Raw genomic sequence first — 17,689 nt, 5'->3', positions numbered from 1 at the left:
ACCTGGAATATTGTGTGCAGTTCTGGTCTCCCGTGTTTAAGAAGGATGAATTCAAACTGGAACAGGTTCAGAGAAGGGCTACGAGGATGATCTGAGGAATGGAAAACTTGTCTTATGAAAGGAGACTCAAAGAGGTTGGCTTGTTTAGCCGAACCAAAAGAAGGCTGAGGGGAGATATGATTGCTCTCTATAAATATATCAGAGGGATAAATACCAGGGAGGGAGAGGAATTATTTAAGCTCAGTACCAATGTGGACACAAGAACAAAAGAATATAAACTGGCCATCAGAAAGTATAGACTTGAAATTAGATGAAGATTTCTAACTATCAGAGGAGTGAAGTTCTGGAACAGCCTTCCAAGGGGAGCAGTGGGGGCAAAAGAATATCTGGCTTCAAGACTAAACTTGATAAGTTTATGGACGGGATGGTATGATGGGATAGCCTAATTTTGGCAATTAATTGATCTTTGACTATTAGCAGTAAATATGCCCAATGGTCTGTGATGGGATATTAGATGGGGTGGGATCTGAGTTACTACAGCAAATTCTTTCCTGGGTGTCTGGCTGGTGAGTCTCGCCCACATGCTCAGGGTGATTGCCATACTTGGGATTGGGAAGGAATTGTCCTCCAGGGCAGATTCACAGAGGCCCTGGGAGTTTTTCGCCTTCCTCTGCAGCATGGGGCACCGGTCACTTGCTGGAGGATTCTCTGCACCCTGAAATCTTTAAACCATGATTTGAGGACTTCAATAGCTCAGACTTAGATTAGGAGTTTGTTACAGGAGTGGGTGGATGAGATTTTGTGGCCTGCATTGTTCAGGAGGTCAGACTAGACAATTATAATGGTCCCTTCTGACCTTAAAGTCTATGATTCTATGATCTTGAACATGTGAATATTTTTTCAGTATAAATTATATCCCAGGATGTAGACACCTTTACAGCAATTAAAAAACCCTAGTTATCTTGACTTTGTTTTAAAGTATAACATATAGACTGCATGCAACTACAACTATGGAGTTTATTTAAAGACCTTAAATAGCTCAGTGACAGGGATGGTATAAATACCTAGTCCTATATAGATAGCATCAGTTGTGAAAAAGACTACTGTAAAATATTGTAAGGGGGTTGCTGTATACTGCTGAAATCACACAGAGACATGGAACTCTATTCTGCACACTATATTTTCGCAAAACTCCCATAGTCTTCAATGTTGCTGTAAGGTGTACAGGACAGAATCCATAATGTTATATTACATAGACTGTGGATCAAATGCTATCCTCAGATAGACAGGTGTAATTCCCCTTAAAGTCAACTGCGATCTATGGGTGTATCCAAGGTCAGAATTCAGCATCAATGGCAAAATTTTCAGCACACAAAAAAGCTTCCTATTTTCATACAATAAATTATGTTGTTTTTCATGCTGTGAATGTGAACAATGAAAGGTCCAAAAGATATTGTTAATCAGAAGTGATATGTAATAACAAAGCAAACTTTGAAGAAAAAATACACAGAATTTAGGACATCGGTGTCCTACAGAGACTTACGTTTAGGTTTCACTTTATTAGAGAAGCACTTGAAAGGATCTACAGATATTCTTGGTGGTTTTTGACCAAAGGAATCATTGATGCGCATGATTTAATAATAGAGGAGCTGAAGCCTCAAGCAATTTTGTCTTCTTAGAAATTGATATTTAAAGTTTCATTTCTTTTGGAGGAATCGTCACCCACTGACAGATCCAAAATACAAAGTGCTTCTGTGTTCTTCCATGCAGTTACTGGGTATGAGTTGTGATACTAAGGGAATAATTCAGTAACCCTGTTTAAAAAATAAAATAAAAGAACAGCAATGATTCCCGGTCATACTAACAGAAGAAAAGCTCCCAGAAAAAATTCTGATCCTTTGCCTATCTAGTATGTGAAGTGTCGGAAACATCATCCATATAATTAAAGGGATCTCTACAACTAACTGAGATAGTATTTAGAAACGAAGACATGAAAGCTATTAAGGAACTGTTTGATTTTGCTTAGTATCTCACTTATTTAGCTGAAACTATTTTGTTAACATCCTTCTACAATGCTAGGCTCCAACACCTCCTCAATCAAAATGTTAATTTTTTTGTTTTAAAATGTCTCTTTCTAGTATGCTTCTCCCATCCCACTTATAACTCCTCTAAAAGAATCCTACAAGAATATTAAAATAATAATAATCACAATTTCTCAGCAGACTGACCCATCAACAACAATCCTAGCACATGGAATCATTGAATGATGAAAGTGTAGCTCCAGATATACTACAGAAGTGCTTTCTTCTTCTTAAAAATTGCATCAGGAGTGTCTTCTCAAATAAACAAACAAACAAAATCAAAGAGACACGTACACACATTTCTAAATTAACCATGCCCTCTCCATAACTTTCCTGACTCAAATATAATGCGAATGATCAAAGTGAATCAATATGAGCAGGGATTCATTATGGTTTTTGCAGGTTACTTCTTGAACGTCTAGCTTGCAGGATGGAAAACCAACCAAACCCCAGAAAAAAAAAACCAAAACAACCACCCCTGTAAACATTATTTAAATCCTTGGCTTCACTCTGTAGGCCCTGAAACCTAAGCTTTACCTAAGGCCCTTTGTTTTCAGTTTTTACAGATAAAAAAATAAATAAATCCAGGGTTTTACAAAAGCTATTATTCATTATTTTTTACCCATTTCACCCCAATTTTAGATAATGAAAATATGATTATGTTAAGAAAATCCAATACATTAAATATATGTTTTTATGTTAATAAATTAGTCTAAGTGTTTACGTGAAGCTATCTTAAACTAAGGCAATGTAGTGGAAGATTGTACACAACATGTACATATGTGTACATACTGGTAATGTACAGTTCATTACATAAATCACCGCTTTTACATTCAACTCTTCCTTTTCTCTGTTGCATTTTTTCTGTCCTCCCATCTCCCAATATTAACTCTGATTAACCCAAAAATGTTAATTTAGTCCACCTATTTTCACTCATTTTTAATTTCCTGGGAAATTTTAATTTAAATAAAATAAAAAATGAAAATGAAGGGCCTTGACTATACCCATTGTGCAATAACTTCCAAATGCTGTCATCATTAGGGTGTGTCTACAGACAGAAGTTGCTCCAGTTTAACTGAAGGTTACTGAATGGAGATACTTCAGTCGTTTAAACCCGACTAAATGGGAAATGTGGCCTTCCCCCGCTTCCCCCCTGAGCCTTATCTACTCTAGAGTTCCCACTGTTGCTATCACTGGTGGAAGTGCACAACCACACTGCCATCATCTGGCTAGGCCTGGAGCATTTACCCAAAGTGTGCTCTTTCCCTATACAAATCTCAGTCTACACAAGACAGAACTATTGTTGAAGCATGTGAAGGCATAAGGGGAGAATACTGTATCTCAGCTAAACTTCTGTTACATGGTTTGTTTTGTTCTGCAGACAGGACCTTAGAGAATGTAGAGCAGTGGTTCTCAAACTTTTATTCTCACGACCCCTTTCACATAGCAAGCCTCTGAGTGCACCCCCCGGCCCTTATAAATTAAAAACACTTTAAAATATATTTAACACCATTATAAATGCTGGAAGCAAAGGGGGGTTTGAGGTGGCGGCCGACAGCTTGTGACCCCCCATGTAATAACCTCATGAATCCCTGAGGGGTTCCAACCCCCCAGTTTGAGAACCCCTGAATAGAGTTATGCTAGGGCCTAATTCTATGTCCACTGAGCACCACAAATGCTCACTGAGGAAAAGATCAGGCCTGTAGCTTACAGCAGTGGAGAAAAAAGCAGAAGCGAAAGCCTCCCATCTGAGCCAGTTACAGAACTGATCTGCCTCAGGGTCACTGCCCTGCGTTGGAAACTACTTTGCCACTGGTGGGGAAGGCCTGGGGAATCATAGAATATCAGGGTTGGAAGGGACCCCAGAAGGTCATCTAGTCCAACCCCCTGCTCGAAGCAGGACCAATTCCCAGTTAGATCATCCCAGCCAGGGCTTTGTCAGTCAGGGAGAGGAAACACACCTCACATAAAATTAGTAAACGGATGGACGAGTGAATAAGCACACAGAGAGCCAGGACGGAAACCACAGGGGGCTCATGCAAACACGGGGGCGCCAACCGGCTGCCGATAGGAGACTTATCTGCGGGTGGTTGGTCTGACCCCCCTGGATTCCCGGCAGGCACTCCAGTACCTGCTGGGAGAAGCAGAAGAGGGGACCCAAAGCACAGACAATGCTGGAGGGAGCTACCTGCACGGTGTAAACCCAGCCAACGTCCATGTGGCTGTGAGCGACCACAAAAGCCTTCAGCTCCCCCAGGCAAGCCGCCCGCGGGCTCAGGCTGAGGAACGCCAGCAGGAGACATATTGTGCGCCCGCACCGCCCGTGCAACAACCAGCCGGGAACCGCTTGCAACATTGCTACAGCCCGACTTCCCCCCTTCACTTCCGCACCCACCCTACGCCGCAGCCCTACGGCCAGCTGCGCGAGGCCACATCCTCTGCTCCTCCCGCCCCCAACATGCCACCACGCCTCCTCCATGGTGCCATGGTGGGGGGGCTCGTAAAAGCAAACCACACAGGGGTGAGAAGAGTCAGGAGCTGGGTGGGGATCACACCATTCAGAGCCGGACAATACCTACCCGCTCAGAAATATCCAGGAGATTTAAAAGAATGACCCAGATTTTTACGTGTCTCCCCGAAACACAGCAAGAGACTTTACCACCAGAGAGAGAGAGATGCTGTTTAAAAAGTGCCTTAAAATTAAACGAAGACAAGGCAGCGGCCTCCCTCCAAATGAGGAGGGTTTTGGCAAGTCTAGTAATATTTACGAGCGAGACAATGATGTCCCATATTTTGCATTGCGTGTACTTGTAGAGCACCCTCTCTATGCCCTGCACTGTGCAGACATGGAGTTTTGCAAGTATTAAACAATTTTCTAAATTGCAGCTCTGTGCAAGAAACTGCCCATCCAAAACTGCATGACTGAGTAGGTCTTATCATATATTGTTGGCAAACATGATATTAATTTTCAGAGACGCAAATATTCAGACAAACTTTCTTTAATAATCTCAAACAATTTAAAAACTTTTCTTTTAAAAAACCTTTTTTGTGAAATTTCTTTGTGAATGGGCTGATGGTTCAAAAATGTTAAAGGGCTCTAAAGTCCAGACTCCATGAAGACTTGAAATTTTCTACATTTCCAATCAAAATTAAGTTTTATTTTACACTATGGACCTGTTCCTTTTCCATTAAAAACAATACTAGTTTTATATAAGCAAGATCACATTCTATGGTCCAAGGTTTGTGTTGTGAATCACATAGGCAGAGTCCTGATTCTGTGTGGTGCCCCACCGACACCAATGGGAAAGGTAGAGAACATCATCCAGAGATGCTGCATGGGAGTCACAGTATTATACCAGTAGTATACCAGTTTTAAAGAGGCAGTATCATACCAGTTTGGGGTGTGATATCATAAGCCCCTGATTAATCAATATACAGACAGAGCATTGAGGACCAAAATAATGCCCTATTTCTGATGAGGCTTCTGGTGATCAAAAAGCATAGGAGTGTTCCTGAGTATCCTGGTCAAATTCTGCTTTGGGCAAATTATGTCTACCTAAAATTCACCTTATAATTTCTGATGGACAAGGTAAAACATTTCAGACTGAATTCTGATCTCATTTATACCAATGCAAAACTGAAATAACAGTTGAAATTGGTGCTTATATACCAAAGTCATAGGTATGTTATATGTACCTGCAAAAAGAAAAGGAGTCCTTGTGGCACCTTAGCGACTAACCAATTTATTTGAGCACAAGCTTTCATGAGCTACAGCTCACTTCTGAGCTGTAGCTCACAAAAGCTTATGCTCAAATAAATTGGTTAGTCGCTAAGGTGCCACAAGTCCTCCTTTTCTTTTTGCAAATACAGACTAACATGGCTGTTACTCTGAAACCTGTCATTATATGTACCTGAGGTCTTGTTTACATACAGTTTGCACACCCATTTAACAAAACTGGATTAGAAACCGATTTAGTTACATCAGTGCTATCATATGTTAGCCAAGCCCACCACCAAGAGGCCACACTGCAGAGCTGCATGCACACCATATCCAGTGTATCCGTGTCCATGCTGGCACTGCAGTTATATGTGTTTCATGCTAGGATATCTAGGTGTGTATCCTTAGTGCCTCACTACCTGGAGCAGCTTTAGGAATTGGTTTGTGGTATATTGTGGGAGAACTTGTCTAACTTCCCCAGACACCCGTAGGTCAAATGTTAATATAATGTAATATAATTACACGTTTTTTAATGAGTTTGGTTAAAATCCTTTCCTTGAGAAACTGAGATATGTGAACTATTCCAAGTAATTTGTGTTTATATAGCATGTTCTGCACCAAACAGTCCCAAAGTGCTTTCAGACTATACGTATACACATATACCCACACAGAGAATTGCTCCAAAATAACAAATGGCATGAATTAAAATTGAATTGTTATTTTTGTGGATGTTCATATGTAGATCAGCCTTAATCCAAGACATCTGTATGGACAGATTTACTCCACCACAACTGACATCAGGTTCTGTCCCTTCTTAAGAGAAAAAAAATTGTGCAGTGTAAAACCCCCGATGAAGAGCCAGTAAGTTATGTGTATACAGAGAGTTTGTAAAGTAGTTTGATGTCCTGAATGAAAAGCACCTATCAATGTTAGACAATTTTATTGAGTTACACAGAGTGAGACTAATTTCTGCCGCATATCTGCTTAAATCCACTTTCAGATAAGTTCTCTCAGAGTAGGGCCATTAATTTGCCAGCTAATGTGGTGGACTGTGAAATGACTTCTCCCAAAACACTATGAGAAAATAAAACTGCTGAAGTGCCAAGGTTGATTTTATTGGCTGGAATATTTTGCATGAAATACAATCAGGATCCACAGGTATTTTGTGGATGGAGTCAATAGTACTGAAAGTAGTTGGATGAAGTTTAGGCTTGAAAAAGCTGCAAAAAAGTCCTCTCTCCTCTTAATCATCAACATATCTTTCTTCATTAACCTTTTCAGTTCCCAGAAAACAAGTGAATATCCAGCAAATGTGGCCGAGGGACATACACTGTCTAAATGCATTAATATTGCTGACTATATTTAAGAAGGCATTATGACCCTGGGTGATTTGGGTTAATGTCACAGGAGGGGTTAAACACAGACATTTTGATTTATTTCTAAAAGTAGCTGAGGATTTCTGGAAAATACATTGCTTTCAGATGAAACCTACTACACATATTTATTTCTGAATGGCTAAGTCCTTTCCCAATGTTTTCACAAGGGCCCAAATATTCCATTACCTTGTGTGGAACAGAAAAAGTGGGGAGAGAAATTTGACTGGAAGATAATTTGAGTGGGACAAGGGAATTAATTAAATTATGCAGTGGTCAGTGCAAGTGCACAAAAACCTCTACGTGCCAGAAGACCACATAGAAATGTGGATAGGACAATGGGCATGGCTAGCTGGGTGAGACTAAGCATGTCAAGCAGAAAATGTACAGAAGAAAATGTTTATTCCAAGCCACATAAACTGCTGCACAACTGGCAAAAACTGGAGGCGAGCCCAGTGTGATTATGCCACAACCAGGCAAGATTGATACTTTTTTCTGTGGCTGGCCTTCAGTTCCCCAGTATGGGCTGGTAATATTCTCTCTGTACTATACGTTTGTGACTTTTATCATTTGCCCATGCAAGGAACACTGGTCTCACCATACTTCCATACAAAATGAGGGCCTCTGACATAAGGTCACCTAGAAAGGTGAGTACTTCAGCAAGATGCTGCTGCCAGCTGTACACTAAGAACTCAGAATCTTAGTACTAAATCATATGCCAAGAAAACCTCCTGGTGAACAGAACATTTTATGTACTTCTAATTTTTCCCCAGAAGTGTTTTTAGTGTATGTGTATGCAGGAATATAGAAATTTACAGTGTGTGGTTTACTGTAATCTGACAATGTAATGAGTGTACAAAAACATTCCCATGCAACCAGCACGTGTGCATACATATATATGACAGTGACACATAACATAGAGAGGTCCCCATTATAACCTGACAATTACTGTGGTATTTGCGGCACTTACTCATCATATTTGCGGAATGGTCCAAGACTAGGAATACTTTGAATGCTGCAGTAAAGTCAATTCTACCTGCAAATGGTAATGGTCTTGTTTTTCATAGTGATCATACATCATGCATTCATGAAGCCAGATATGGGCTTGACCTGAAATCCCACATCCCTTCTCCTTGATACTTAAGGGAGGCCCAGATTCAAATCTGAACCTCACAGCTCAGGATTTTCTCTATGAAAACTGACAAGGTGGGCAGGGTAATATCTTTTAATTGCAGGTTTCAGAGTAACAGCCGTGTTAGTCTGTATTCGCAAAAAGAAAAGGAGTACTTGTGGCACCTTAGAGACTAACCAATTTATTAGAGCATAAGCTTTCGTGAGCTGTGAGCTGTAGCTCATGAAAGCTTACGCTCTAATAAATTGGTTAGTCTCTAAGGTGCCACAAGTACTCCTTATCTTTTAATTGGATTAACTTCTTCTGATGGAAGGGACATGTTTTTGAGCTTCACAGATAGATCTCTTCCTCAAGTCTGGGGAAGGTAACCAGAGTGCCCAAGCTAAATACAAGGTGGGACAGTTTGCGAGCATCAGGGGTTCACATGTTGTAGGAGACCATTGAGAATGAAATGGGCAATTATCACCTCTGCAATCCTAAAACACAGGAAGGTAGCAGGCAGCAGGGTGTGAATGTAAGTTCCTAGGCTCCTCTTGTGCAGGTGTTGTGTGTCCATGAAAATTGCCTTGCCTACACTCATAGGCTGGAACTAGCGGTGCTACCGCACCCCCTGGCTTGAAGTGGTTCCCATCATATACAGGGTTTACCATCTGGTTCAATAGCTCTCACTATACAAATTGTTCCAGAACCCCTGTCTACACTAGAGTAATTTGATTTGACTGGTCACCAGTTAACTCTAGATAGGTGAGCTGTAGCTCACGAAAGCTCATGCTCAAATAAATTGGTTAGTCTCTAAGGTGCCACAAGTACTCCTTTTCTTTTTGCGAATACAGACTAACACGGCTCTTACTCTGAAACCTTCTGCACCTGGTAGTCTGGATGCTTCTCAAGCCTTTGTGCTTTTTACCTGATGGGTCCTAGGGCAGATGTTTGTGGCGTGCCCAGAATAACATATTACTTGGCAACCAATTACGTTCAGTTTAAAAAATCCCTCAGTGAGGCCATACCCAGAAACGGGCTTGAGGTAACTCAGGATGTTGGCTTCATGCCTAGGGCTGACCCCCGGCAGCCTGGTGGATGCGCCCCGCTCTGACACGCCCACGTCCACACACCTTGACACGGCCCCGCCTCCCCCCAGTACATTCCTGCAGCCCCCTGGCCAGCATGCAGCCTCCGCCCCCGGGTTCGGCCGCTCTGAGGTGCAGCCCCGTGCCCGGGCCAATCCCCCTTCCGGGCCCGGACTCCACTCACACCTGTTGGGGCTGCTTTGCGGCCTCTCCGTGCCCAGTGCCGTGGGGAGGCTGCGCCGGCGCCACCGCCTTCTCCAGGAGCTCCGGGCGGAGCCTCTTCTGGGCGCCCCAAGTCAGCCTGCGCTGGCGGCAAGCACCACCCGCTCCGCCGGGAGAAGGAGGAGGCGCCCCGAGCGCTTGGCAGCGAGAGCAAAGCAAAGAGCAGTTCCGGGCGTCTCTCGGAGGGAGGGCAACACACATGTCCCAAAAGCAGGGTATTTAGAAACGTTCTCCCTTCCCCCAGGCACCTCTCAGCCATCTCTCCTCTTCCCCTCTCCCTCCTTCCTCCCCTCTCCTTGCTCTGCCCCACCTGCTCCCCTTTCTCTGTTCCCTCCCCCGCTTCACTCCTCTTTCCCTTTTCTTCTGGCCTCCTCCCCAGCCTTCCTCCCTCTTTCCTCTCCTCGGCCTGCTGTAGGGAGCACTAACGTGTGAGCTGCACAGTTATTGACTGTGGCTTTGCTTGTTTGACTAGTTGGCTGCCCCCCTGGGGAGGATGCAGTTGATTGGTGCCTGTATCAGCTCAATGGAACAGCACAGTTTGAGGTCTCCGAAGGTAAGCGATGCTTGAACAGATGATGTTTGGTCTCTGCAGAATCCATGCCCTACAACAACAGAGCTCTCTGGGCATGTGTATCCTATTTAACTGACTTAAACTCAGCCATGTCTAGATGAGGGGAACCCTGCTGTAATGATGGAGAAAGAGGCAACCTAAGAGCTGTAGACTGGTTTGGAAAGATGTGAAGTATACATTTCTGAATGTGTCACACACAGAGATGGAGAAATGTTACTGTTTTTTGTTAGCCGTGGGTGGATTCTAACATTTTGCATCGTTGGAATACATAGAGGCCTTGGAAAATGTTTCAACTCTTTTTTTGTTTTGTTAGGAAGCATCTGGTTTGGTAACTAAGGGCCCAGCTTGTCATCCTTTACTGACTGGATTAACCCTTGAAATCAATAGACTACTGATTTGAGTGAGGCTTTGCAATATCTCGTTGTAACATTTTAATTTTTCTTTTCAACACTGAAAGAGGAATGGGAGGTAATCTGGAATGTATTTGTTTATGGTATGAGTGACCAAATACAAAATAGCCTCCCTTTGTGTGTAAGAAGAAATAATTTTATTACATATGATTTTGAATATGCAACAATGTAAAAAAACCCAAAACAAATGTCAGCCAAAGTGTTTTTAAATATGCTGCCAAGGAGTATGTTTCAGTGGCGGCATTGATTTTTCAGTGGAATGTGAATAATATGAAATAAGGGCCTTAACATGATGATTTGTGGCATGGATTTCTTAGGATTCTGCATTTGCTGTCTGTATGACCGATCAGGAGAGTTTTTGCCCTGTATTCTGCCATTTGGATTTGCAAAGTGGATATGCTTCCAGGTGGGATTTAGATTCAGCATTTTAGTAGTGAATAAAAAATTGGTAATGGCTGTGGGCTATGTGTACTTTTCTCTGCTAAACTTATACCACCATAGCTTAAGTTCCACGGTGGATTTTACAAGTTGGTTTTAGGTTTTTGTTTTTTCCTATCTCTTCTGCTAGAGGTTGGTTAATCAGAAGATGATGTTGTTCACAATATAGATACAGGTTTTTTGTGAACAGCTCAGCAGCCCAGATCTGATGAAAATATTTGGAGATGGAAATGGTTGCTGGGAGAGAATGTGAACATAAGAGTGGACATATTGGGTCAGACAAATGGTCCATCTAGTCCAGTATCTTGTTTTCTGACAGTGATCAGTGCAGATCATGCAGAGGGAAAGAACAGAACAGGACAATTATCAAGTGATCCATCCCCTGTCATCAAGTCCCAGCTTCTTCCAGTCAGAAGTTCAGGGACACTCAGAGCATGGGTTGCATCCCGACCATTTTCTCTAGTAGCAATTGATGGACCTATCCTCCATTAACTTATCTAATTCTTTTTTAAGCCCAGTGATACTTTTGGCAATCACAGTGTCCCCTGGCAATGAGTTCCACAATGACTGTGCATTGTCTAAAGAAGTACCCTACTTCCTTTTGTTTGTTTTTTTGTTTGCAGACTATTAATTTCATTAGGTGACCCTAGTTCTTGGCTTATGGGATGGGATAAATAACACTTCCTTATTCATTTTCTCCACACCATTCATGATTTTATAGACCTCGATTATGTCCCCCCTTAGTTGTCTCTTTTCTAAGCTGAACAGTCCCAGTCTTTCTAATCACTTATTGTATGGAAGCTGTTCCATACTCCATAATAGTTTTTGTTGCCCTTCCATGTGCATTTTCCAATTTTAATGTATCTTTTTTTGAGATGAGGTGATCAGAATTGCATGCAGTATTGGATGTGTGTTGTGTACCATGGATTTATATAGAGGCATTAAGATATTTTTTGTCTTATTATCTATTTGTTTCCCTAATGATTTGGCCCCTACCAAATTCACGGCCATGAAAAATGTCATGAAAAAATTTTTCATGAAAAAAAGACCATAAAATCTGGTCTTTTGTGTGCTTTTACTCTATACTATACTATACAGATTTCATGGGGGAGACCAGTGTATCTCAAATTGGGGGTCCTGACGCTAAAGTGAGCTGCAGGGGGGTTGCAAGGTTATTTTAGGGGGGGGTCATGGTATTGCCATTCTTTCTTCTGCACTACTTTCAGAGCTGTGCAGCGGGGGAGTGGCATATGTTGGCTGGGCACTCAGCTCTGAAGGCAGCACCTTTCCAGCAGCAGCGCAGAAGTAAGGGTGGCAATGCCATACCATGCCAGCCTTACTTCTGCCCTGCTGCTGGCGGTGGCTCTGCCTTCAGTGCTGGGCTCCCGGCCAGCAGCCGCCGCTCTCCAGCTGCCCAGCTCTGAAAGTAGTGCCCCCGCCAGCAGTGGCGCAGAAGTAAGGGTAGCTGTACCGCAACCCCTCCCGCAATAACCCTGCGACCCCCTCCACAACTCCTTTTTGGGTCAGGACCCCTAGAATTACAACCCTGTGACATTTCAGATTTAAACAGGTGAAATCATGAAATTTACTATTTTAAAAATCCTATGACCATGATATTGACCAAAATGGACCAGGAATTTGGTAGGGCCCTACTAATGATTCCTAACACTGTGAGATTTTTGACTGCCACTGCACACTGAGCAGATGCTTTCAGAGAACTGTCCACTATGACTCCAAGGTCTTTCCTGAGTGGTAACAGGTAATTTAGATCCCATCCTTTTGTATATCCAGTTGGATTTTTTTTCCAATGTGCATGACTTTGCACTTACCAACACTGAATTTCATGAGCTATTTTGTCTTCCAGTCACCCAGTTTTGTGAGATCCCTTTATAACTCTTTGCAGTTAGTTAAATCCAAAGCTATCCTGAGTAATATAGTATCATCTGCAAATTTGGTTACCTTATTATTTATTCCTTTTTCTAGATTATTTATGAATATGTTGAACAACACAGGTCCCAGAACAGATCCTTAGGGGATCCTACAGTTTACCCCTCTCCATTCTGAAAATGGACCATTTATTCTTATCTTTTGCTTCCTATCTTTTAACCAGATACTGATCCATGAAAGGATCTTCCCTCTTCTTTCATGACTGCTTAGTTTTCTTAAGAGACTTTGATGTAGGAATTTGTCAAAGGCTTTCTGAAGATCCAAGTATTCTATATCAACTGGATCACCCTTGTCCACATGCTTGTTAACTCACTCAAATAATTCTAATACACTGGTGAGGTATGATTTCCCTTTACAAAAGCTGTGTTAACTCTTCCCCAACGTATCATCATGTTAATCTGTGTGTCTACTGATTTGCCTGGTCCTGAAGTTAGGTTTATCCTGGCAGTTATAGGCTGGTATCTTCTGAAGCTTTTTTTTAAAAAAAAAAATGGTTTCCATTAGTTATCCTCCAGTCATCTGGTACAGAGGCTGATTTAAGCAATAGGTTACATACCACAGTTAGAAGTTCTGCAATTTCATATTTGAGTTACTTCAGAACTCTTGAGTGAATACCATCTGCTCTTGATGACTTATTACTGTTTAATTTTTTAATTTGTTCCAAAACCTCTTCTATTGACACCTCAGTCTGGGACAGTTCCTTGGATTTGTCACCTAAAAAGAATGGCTGAAGTGTGGGAATCTCCCTCACATCCTTTGCAGTAAAGATGGATTCAAAGAATTCATTTAGTTTCTACCCAATGGCTTTGTCCTCTTTGAGTGCTCGTTTAGCTCCTTGATTGTCCAGTGGCCCCACTGATTGTTTGGAAGCCTTTCTACTTCTGATGTACTTAAAAAAAAAACAAAAAACTTTGCTACTGTTTTTTTGTGTCTTTTGCTAGTTGCTCTTCAGATTATTTTTTGGCCTATCTAATTATATTTTTACACTTGTCAGAGTTTATGCTCCTTTCTATTTTCCATGTCAAGATTTGACTTGCAGTTTTTAAAGGATGTCTTTTTGTCTCTAACCACCGCTTTAACTCTGTGGTTTAGCCATGGTGACATATTGTTGGTCCTTTTACTGTTTTTTTTTTTTTAATTTTTATTTATATGGGGTATGTATGTTGTTTTTTAAATAGTTTCCATGCAGCTTGCAGACATTTCAGTCTTGTGACTGTTCCTTTTAACTTCAGTTTAATTGGTTTTCTCAACTTTGTGTAGTTCCCTTTTTTTTAAAGCTAAATGCTACTGTGGTGGGTTTCTTTGATATTTTCTCAACCTACAAGAGTGGAAAATACCAAAGAAACCCACTACAATATTGTATGTGATTGAAAGCATTTATCATAATGCCTAGGCAGCATGTAATGTTGGAGACTTGTCATAACTTAGCATTTCCTTGATTTAAAAAGAAAAGTTTGGATGAGTTAGAACTGTACAAAGCAATCTTACGGGCCTGAAAACGAAGGTTTTGCATATTGTGTATCCATGAGTATCAAACCTACTTAGATTAATGTAATTCTGATTAGTGGGTTATCATACGCTGTACAGGACAGAACGAAATGTATGTTCAGTGCTATGTATCAGGGGATAGCCGTGTTAGTCTGTATCCACAAAAACAACAAGGAGTCTGGTGGCACTTTAAAGACTGACCGATTTATTTGGGCATAAGCTTTCATGGGTAAAACACCACTTCTTCAGAGATCGTTCAGTGCTATTTTTTTCAATTAACTTGCTAACAAGGCCTATCTTGAGCTCAGTGTTAAAGAAAACATTTAAATTACTGAAAACCCAAAAGTAAATATTAAATAAATTAGATTCAAACAAGGCCAATTCACTGACCGGGAACTAGAACCAGACTTACTCATTCCTTAAGAATAAGAAGATCATAAATATTCAATATAGGAACAAAGAATCCCATTCTGCCATCAGTGATGATATCGTGAATCCAGTTTTGACCAATGACTTAAAATGAAAGCTCTCTCGTACATCTTTCTGTGGTTCTTACTCATCATGGAGGCTAGATGAACTTCAGAGAGGTGACTTGCTAGGACAAGAGCAGGAAACCAAGGAATACAAGCTTAATTTGACCAAACAAATTATACTTATAGGGCCAAATTAACACCTAGCATTGTAAATCTATTCACTTCAGTGTGTTTACTTTTGAGATGAATTTGGCACATACTCTTTTTTCCATTTTTTAGATTACGCTTTTTCCACTAAACGGTACTCATATCTAGGGACACATACAGTAATCTAATCTGTATTCTTTGCAGAGGTGCATATAATCCTTACAAGGGGGCATCACTATAACAGGTGGGATTCTATTCTTGTTACAAGCAAAGTATAAGAACTCTGGATAAAGACCAAACTTTTCCCTTTCCTGAAGTGTGCCGTGAATAGGAATTTAAATAACAACGACCACAATATAAGCTTCTAGGCTGCTCCTAGAATTTTTCCTGCAGGTCCTCGCTGTTCCGATCCCTACTTCTTTCTGCCTCAGAGGGAGGCTGAAACACTTCTTATACTCATAGGTTGGAAATTCCTGCTTGAAACTGCATTTGTGGACCTAGTGGCTTATCTGTGTGTACTAGGGTTTGCATCAATGTATCTACACCAGCTGATGATGATTTAGGCCTTATCTACAATACTAGACACCACAGTAAATGCACACATATCTATCTCTATATTTATATTCTATCAATCAATGTGGTTTCTAGGCACTACTTGCTTCAGGTACTTTTGAATGCATGCAAATTCCTTGTGGTGCTCCATCAATTAGATTCCAGAATTGTGTACAGTGACATTTCTTTTAGATTAGGGATGAAAATTGTTCTTTATCAAAAATAGATGTAAATGAGATGAAAAATGTTCATTTGCATAACAGAAAACAGAAGCGAATATTTAAAATGCAGAGCACAGTAAGTTAAACACAACAATCAAAGCAAAGATAATCATGTTTGATTTAGTCTTGCTGTGTTGAAACAAAAATCCTATTTCAGATATTATTTCTACCTAGCATGAATAAAATGTATTTCACACTTACATTCTGTTTTTCTTCCAAGGATCCCAAAGAATTTTATGCATACTAAATTAGTTTAATTTAAAGCCTCAAAAAGCTGTGTGGGGAGAGGTATGGTTATATCCTATTTACAAATGGATGCACTGAGACACAGAGATAAAGGGCCTGATTTTCAGAGGTGCTAAGCACCCCCAATTATTATTGACATAGTTGTAAGTACTCGGCACTTTCTGAAAATCAGGCTCTAAATCAGGGGTTCTCAACCTTTTTCTTTCTGAGGCCCCCCCAACATGCTATAAAAACTCCACGGCCTACCTGTGGCACAACAACTGGTATTCTGCATATAAAAGCCAGGGTCAACGTTACGGGGTAGCAAGCAGGGCAGTTGCCTGGGACCCCATACCACAGGGGCTCCCATGAAGCTAAGTGGCTCAGGCTTTGGCTTCAACCCCGGGTGGTGGAGCTCAGGACCCCAGGGTTCAGGCTCATGAGGTGGGGCTTCGGCTTTCTGACCTGGACCCCAGCGAGTCTAATGCCAGTCCTGCTTGGTGGACCCCCTGAAACCTGCTTGTGGCCCCCTAGGGGCCCCCGGATTCCTGGTTGAGAACCACTGCTCTAAATCACCTTCCCAAGATCACATAAGTTATTAGCAGAGCCAGGAACAGAACCTAGGACTCTACTCCAGTCTCTTGCTGTAAATTCTAGACCACCCTACCTCCATATAAAAATATAAGCTTTGCTTTATAATATTTCTAAACAATGAACTCTTAGTCTTTGATTTACAGTAAACTGTTAGCTTTCGTATAAGTTGCATATGGCTTTAAATTCAATGTAGTAGTAATTTGCTTAAAGGAACTGTTAACTAAAATGTGTGTTTTGAAGTCATCAACATTAAAGTGAACACCTTAGGCACCTACAACTTGAAATCTGCTTACAATGTGAATTTTCTGCTCCCCAGTCTTGAAACTTTATTTATTTAAGGAATTGGAAGCAGCACTACTGACATGGGTGCCACTTGATTTATAGACACTAACTAGCATGTTAACTTCATGCATGCTCTTACAGCCTTTCCACTCTGTGGAGAAATAGTACTTGATAGACTACAGTACTTTTCTATATTGTGAAATGTGCTACTATGTAGAATTTGGTTATAAGAATGTGTGTGGGAAGTATGCCATCTGAGGGGATTAGAAGACGTGAGGGAGTTAATTAACTTGAATTTCATCACCTTCAAGTATAGTTGCAAGACCCATTTCTTTGCCATAGCTTTCTCTCAAAAACAACAAAACAAGACCTAAATTAAATAACCTTGGGCTTGATTCACCACTCTAGTTTTATATCAGTGTCATTCCATGGAAATCAATGGAGTTCTATCAGCATAAAACTGCAGTAAAGCAGGGGTAAATCAAGCCCTGAATAACCAACATGAAAATAAATCAGAAATCTTTTCCCCATATAGGTACTTTTAGACTTGTAATCTTCTCTTGAATAAACTAAATAGGTTGAGCATCTTTAGTCTCTCAGTATACTACATGTTTTCCAGACCATAAATCATACTTGCACCTCATTTCTGAATCCTTTCCAATTTTTTAAACATAGTTTTTGAAGTGTGGACATCAGAATTGGACACGGTATTCCAGTAATAGTCTCATTAATGCCATGCACAGAAGTA

The 17,689-nt window shown here is 41.0% G+C and overlaps 2 protein-coding genes across 3 annotated transcripts in view; one reads left to right on the top strand and one right to left on the bottom strand.

Moving 5' to 3' along the window:
- MAN2B2 (mannosidase alpha class 2B member 2) overlaps positions 1-4,492 on the bottom strand; it is a 58,423-nt gene extending 53,931 nt beyond the window's left edge. Inside the window, exons 1-2 of one of the 2 annotated variants that reach the window (XM_073342562.1) lie at positions 4,270-4,353; positions 1,544-1,814 (exon numbers count right to left, since the gene is read on the bottom strand). Coding sequence is in view for 1 of the 2 variants with exons in the window: in XM_073342561.1 (XP_073198662.1) it covers positions 4,270-4,437 (168 nt within the window). In the remaining variant the exon portion in view is untranslated. Of the gene's footprint in view, positions 1-1,543; positions 1,815-4,269 lie in introns of both variants that reach the window. The other variant, XM_073342561.1, reaches the window with a different exon arrangement.
- A 4,976-nt stretch (positions 4,493-9,468) lies between these two features.
- Positions 9,469-17,689, top strand: part of PPP2R2C (protein phosphatase 2 regulatory subunit Bgamma) — a 286,843-nt gene continuing 278,622 nt past the window's right edge. The window contains exons 1-2 of the mRNA XM_073342564.1: positions 9,469-9,808; positions 10,066-10,146. Of these exons, the coding sequence (XP_073198665.1) occupies positions 9,469-9,808; positions 10,066-10,146 (421 nt within the window). The remainder of the gene's footprint in view (positions 9,809-10,065; positions 10,147-17,689) is intronic.

Source organism: Lepidochelys kempii, chromosome 4 (genome assembly GCF_965140265.1).
Source record: "Lepidochelys kempii isolate rLepKem1 chromosome 4, rLepKem1.hap2, whole genome shotgun sequence".
Taxonomy (NCBI): Eukaryota; Metazoa; Chordata; order Testudines; family Cheloniidae; genus Lepidochelys; species Lepidochelys kempii.
This window is presented reverse-complemented; position numbering and strand designations above follow the sequence as displayed.